This window comes from Neophocaena asiaeorientalis, unplaced genomic scaffold (genome assembly GCF_003031525.2).
Source record: "Neophocaena asiaeorientalis asiaeorientalis breed wild unplaced genomic scaffold, Neophocaena_asiaeorientalis_V1.1 scaffold242, whole genome shotgun sequence".
In the NCBI taxonomy this organism is placed as follows: domain Eukaryota; kingdom Metazoa; phylum Chordata; class Mammalia; order Artiodactyla; family Phocoenidae; genus Neophocaena; species Neophocaena asiaeorientalis.
Window position 1 is genome coordinate 3,419,297 of NW_020172451.1, and position 5,796 is coordinate 3,425,092.

Genomic DNA, 5,796 nt, shown 5'->3' on the forward strand with positions numbered 1-5,796 from the left:
AAACCTCTGTATATTTCGCATTTGTACTGACTCTGTCCATACTGGGAGATCCGTGGGATGATCTCTCCCTCTTTCTGACGTCAGGAAGATTGCACAGCCAGCCTGGAGTCTGGCACGCATCCAGCATATGGTGTCCCAGCAAAGCAGAGGTGGGTAGTGTGTAGGGAGTGCTGCTGGACAGAGGTTCCGGTTCTGCTTCCAGCCCAGAGGCAGGAGTCCGTGGGCATCACACGGGGCCGCCTGGATGTGCAGCACGTTCGCATTTGCGACGCTTGCCCTCAGCTCCCATCTGCCTGGACGGGTGTGGCTCCGAGACAGGGCCATCTGGGGCTGGACCAGGAGCTCTGCTGAGAGTGGGATGCAGGTGCACACGGCCGCGACCGACACACTGGTCATCCCTTGCCCCCTTCGCTGGGGTGGGCCCCACGCTGAGCCCCGCGGGGCCTCCCTGGCCCCCTTCCCGGTCAGCGGTACTGCAGGTGGGGAATTCCTTTGTTCCTCTGCTCCTGTTCTCGGCGGGACTGTAAAATGTTCACACGTTCCTGATTCAGACGGAGGTATGAGGTCTTCCAGGATGTCACATTCCTTCCTGCCAATTTTCTAGCTCTTTTAGAGTCCGAGGAGCTCCAGGCAGGCGGGGGTCTCACCCCCAGAGTCTGACCAATTACTTCATTTTGCTTCAAATGGCCAATTGTGAGAAGGGACAAAGCCTCAGCCACACTGTTCAATAGTTACCAAGCTGTTTTTTGGAAACTCACACCAAGGACCGGCTGTGACTGTCCCTCTGCGGGCAGTCGGCAGAGCGTGGCCTGAGGGGCTGTGGAACGGGGCCCAGAATTACTCAGACACGTCTTATTTCAGTGTTTCTTTTGTTCCTCAGTCGGATGCCCAAATAAACGGTCAGCACAGCTGCCTCCAAATACGAGAAACCATAAAATATGATGAAAATCAAGTAAAATGCAAAGATGTCCGTACTGTATTACTTTGATGAAAATGCGAGTACTGTTAATGGCTGAGAGGAAAACATACCTGATACTCAGGTCTAAGACCACAGGCTTCATACAGAAATGAAATGAGATCCCAAAGCCCTCACACTTGAATGAATTATAAATGTGCCTTAGGGGAGTGGCCTTTTCAAGATACAAAAGAATAGTACCTTCAAATGTTTACCATTGAGGAGACATTTTCTAAGTAAAAACAAAAGTGGAAATATTTTTGAGTCTGAACACTTCACTTTCGTATTATCCCATATTCTTCTGCAACTGGACTTTGTCCCTTGAGATGTATTTAGTTTTTTCATTTGATCAGAACTGTTACCAAAAAAAAACAACTGTCAGTTTTATTAAGACAGGAAAAATGTAAACCTATTTTTGTGACTTAAGACTTTATGAGAGATACTAGACACTGGAGGTTTTTTGTTTTTGCTTTTTTAAACAAATGTGTATTTATTAATGTTCAGAACACTGGAATTGCAACACAAATGAGGAAAGAGTCTACAATAAATTAAGATTTTTTTGAATTTGTACTTTTGCTGTCCGGTTTTCCCCCCACTCCTGCATCCCTGTTGCCGCCCCTTCCTAAGGCAGCCCTGGAAAAGGGACCATGTACAGGATGCTGACAAGCCCGGGGGAGCAGGAGCCATTCTGGAACCTTCTATCCATTTCCTGCTCATCCAGACTCTTGCACCTCGCACTTCAAAATTTTTTCCTGCACCAGTCTCTTTCCCGTCCTTCTGGGACGCCAGTGAACACAACTGGTTCCTGAGGCTTTGTTCATCTGTTTTCACTCTTTTTTCTCTCTGTTCCTCAGGTTAGATCATTTCTAGTGATCAGCTTTCAAGTTGACCGATGCTTTCCTCTATCATCTCCATTCTGCTACTGAGCCTGTCCAGTGATTTTTTTTTTTTAATACTGTAATTTTAAGTTCTAAAATTTCCATTTGGTTCCTTTTTATTAATTTTATTTCTCTACTGAAGACTTGGAGTTTTCCGTGAATTTCGTGTTTACCTCACAGAGCCTGATGACAACAGGAGCTTTAAATTCTCTGGTAATTTGGCATCTGGGTCATCTTGGGGCCACAGTCTGTTTTCTCTTGGTGTTTCCTTGTTCCTTGTGTGCTGGCTAATTTCAAACTGAATCCTTGATTGACATTTTTGAATGTTACATCAGGAGCCTCAGGGTCCTGTTAAAATCCACTGGCAGATGTCAGTTGTTTGTTTTAGAAGGCGGTCAACCCCATTAGGTTCAGACCACAAGTTCTGTCTCCTTCTGTGGCTGTGACTTTGCTGTGCTGCCTTGGGTCCACTCTGTACACCTGCCACTCAGTTAGTCTAGGACTTGGGCGGGTTTATGTCCGTTCTGCTCTCAAGAGCCTTTCAGATGCTGCTTTGGGTCTGTTCCTGCTCAGGGTGAGCCAGCGCCTGTCAGTATATATGGAAAGCGAGGGGTCCACTCCGCCAGCGCTGTCTCCTCTCTGGGATTTGCCTCACACGCTGTTACTCCTGGCACCCCTTTTCTTGGTTCCTCTATGCAAAAAGATGGGTTTCTTCCAGGGTTCTAGCTGCCTGCACTACCTCACTTCCACCCACCTGGGGCTACCTTTGGGGAGAATCAGCGGGAGCAAAGAAGAGACACTGGGGGGGGGGCTCCCACACACTCCTCAGCCCGCAGGGCCCCCCCTTCCCAGGCCTCTCTTGGAGTCCTTGCCCCAGCGCTGGCCACACAGCTCCAGAGGTTGGGGCCACCCTTGGGTCAAGCCTGGGAGAAAAAAAGAGGAAAACCACCCATGAACGCCCCACCCCCAAAGGCCACTCTCAGGTTCTGCTCCCTCCCCTGTTCCCCTGCTAACATTCACCTGTCAAGAGTGCCTGGTCACGAACGTGATAGAATACCACCATCTCAAGCCAGAAGTGCTGCTTAAGGGGGACACGTGAGGAGAGTAGCCGCCCGCTGAAGGGAGCAGGTGCGTCCGCTGGGCCTGGGTGGCCTCCCGTGGACATAAATAATTGCACTCCATACCAACCTAGCCAAGGCCACTCCAGGACCCGCGGGATCGAGACAGAAACAGAAGTGAACACTGAACATCTGAACGCCATCCAGGCCACAAAAACGTCCAAGCCTCCCCCGTCCCAGCTGTAAGAGTAAGCGCTCCCTCACATCGCGGCTGTAGCCTCACTCCAGGCTCCCTCCCTGTAGACACTGGGGGTGCAGGGAGGTCCGGGGCTTGCGAAGGCTTCGGGGACGTGGGCAACCAAGGCAGCTGGAGCCCGGGAATGTGGGCAGAAGACAGGTCCCGGGGGTTGACCCCGACCCCAGCCCCTCTGCACTCCCCACCTGGGAGTGCAGCCCTGGAGTCTGGGAGAGGCCCAGTGGTACGCCCTGGCCAACAGCTCCACCTGAGTCTCTGAGGCATTGCCCAGAGGCCTCCCAGAGTCGGTCAGCTGTGCCCTCAGAGAGAAGGTGGTACTGCGGCCCGGAGGCTGCCATGGGCGCAGCCAAGGTGAGGCCTGGTGACCCGGGGGCAGCGGCAGGCCTGTGCTCCCTCCTCCCGCCTCCACTGGCCGACCTGGCTGGAGGCCTGGCGTCGGGCTGGCAGGACGGGAAGAGCCGTCCAGAGGCCAGAAGGGCGGCCTCCGCTCTGCTGGCCTGTGTCCATGCCGACTGCCTCCACCCGCCCCTCCTCCCACTGTGGCGGCTCCCCAGACCGGGCCACAGCTCAGCCCTCGGTTCCGCGCAAGAGCCCCAGACCCAGGGCAGTGGGTCCCGGGAAACCTGAATCCAGGGAGGCTCCACACTGCCCTGGGAGCTAGCAGAACAAAGGCGGTGTCTCAGCCCCGGCTTCCATGCTGGGCTGGGTGTCCCCAGGGGCACTGCTGTCCCGTCCGGTCCCCTCTGCCCAGCACGACGTGTAAAGCACCTGCAGGGCTGTGGTCAGCCTCCCGGCTGGGTCAGGTCAACACCTCCCTCGGCCAGCCCTGCTGGAGCAGCCGCCCAGACCTCCACCTCCAGCCCACAGGGCCTATTTCTTTATCTGGATCTCGGAGATGTCTTGGAAGCCACATGGCGGGTGGGAAGTGCCTGCATGTCTGCTCCAGCCCACGCCCCACCCTGGGGACGCGCCCTGCTGGGTGGGGCCTTGGCTAGGAGGGAGCCAGGGCGGGGCCCGGAAACAGGAGGAGGGGGAATGGGAGGGGCTCCAGCTTGGTCAGAACTGCCTGGAGAGAGGACGCTGAGTGCCCCGGGGCAGGGCGGGGCGGGGCCGGGACCCTCAGTCCCTACAGAGCTGCGTCCTCCTCCCCACAGGGCTTGCCCACTTCCCAGGTCACAGCCCAGATCCAGCCCCCCGCCCCTCACCGGCCCCCACCGCAGAGTGGGCATCTGTGCCGCCCCAGGACTGGGCACCGCTGAGCCGGGGTTGGGGGGAGCGGTGGGCGCAGCTCTCGGTCACCCTGACGCAGGGTCACACTCAGCCAGCTGTAGGGCCCAGCCCACCGCGTGCCCCTGCCCCAGGCCGGCAGGGCCACGGAGCCAGGCTTGAGGCTGGTCCCCCCGGCAGGCGGCAGCCCCTGTGCAGACCCGGGGCAAGTCCCAAGCGTGGTGTCCGTTCCCGGACTCCCGTCCTCCTCCCTCGGCCCCGGGTGGCAGAGCCTGGCTGTGCAGGAGGGCGACCACTCAGTGCTTGAGAATGGTCCATCTCGACCTGCTAGAGAACCAAGGGCATCTGGACCCCCTTCTCGTTCAAACCTCCACAGCCCACCTGGTCCTCTCCTGTCCCCTGCCATCTGTACCTCACACAGGCCAGAGAGATCCTTTGCTCAAAACCCTCTCCAGGCCTCCCCTCCTGTCCAGAAGGAAGCCCTGTCCTCACTGTGGCCGCAGGCCCTGCACATTCTGGAGCCCAGGTGCCCGTCACCCACTTCAAGCCCCTCCCTTGTGTGACCTTTCTGGGGGCAGGAGCTCCATCCCGGGTGACTTGACCCAGGGCTGGCCCTGCAGCTCTGCCCCTCAGCACAAGGGGCTTCTGAGCCTTGGGGGGCCACGTGACCCCCCCCGAGTTGCTCCCCATCATCATAGCACCTGGAAGAACATGCCACACTGCCTCTGCTCTAGAACCTTCTAACCCACAGGAGACGGGAACCACACTTCTAGCCTCCACAGGAGCCCGGCTTGGAGCGCAAGCAAGGGCTGAGTCTGAGGTCACTGAGAGGGAGAGCCTGAGGCTCGTCCATCCTGGCACCGGAGCAGGTGGCTGGGCCCCTGAGCAGAGCACCAGGGACCCTGGGACCCACCGGGAGCCGGGACAGGGCACTAACCCGTGCCAAGGCAGGGAAGCTGGAGGCACCGGGGCACGCAGAAGTGTGCCCTTCCAGGAAGGGCCAACCCCGACCTGACCCAGCTGACCGCGCCCCCGGGAAGGTCTGGTGGAGCGTCTCCAAGCCTCCCGCCTCCAAGTCCTGCGGTGGCTCCCCAGCGGGCCTTTCAACTGCCCATGGCAGGACGACGGCCACCCCACGATGCCCCCGGCCAAAGCCAGCTCCACAGGTGCTCTCATCTGCCACTCAGCGCTGCACAAAACACGCATGAGCTCTATGGTGTGTGTTTGTGTCCCGAAGGGCACAGGTTGAAACCCTAGCCCTGATGTGGTGGCAGCCATTGGGTCTTTTTTTTTTTGCGGTACGCGGGCCTCTCACCGCTGTGGCCTCTCCCGTTGCGGAGCACAGGCTCCGGACACGCAGGCTCAGCGGCCACGGCTCACGGGCCCAGCCGCTCCGCGGCATGTGGGATCTTCCTGGACCGG

At 57.7% G+C, this 5,796-nt stretch overlaps 1 protein-coding gene across 1 annotated transcript; it reads right to left on the reverse strand.

Moving 5' to 3' along the window:
- Positions 1-1,411: 1,411 nt before the first annotated feature.
- Positions 1,412-5,700, reverse strand: LOC112394584 (uncharacterized). Its single transcript, XM_024737379.1, has 2 exons — positions 2,854-5,700; positions 1,412-2,756 (listed from the first exon to the last, which is right to left on the reverse strand). Exon 1 carries the CDS (start codon positions 5,650-5,652, stop codon positions 4,702-4,704), a length of 951 nt encoding a protein of 316 aa, XP_024593147.1. The 5' UTR covers positions 5,653-5,700; the 3' UTR covers positions 1,412-2,756; positions 2,854-4,701.
- Positions 5,701-5,796: the final 96 nt, after the last annotated feature.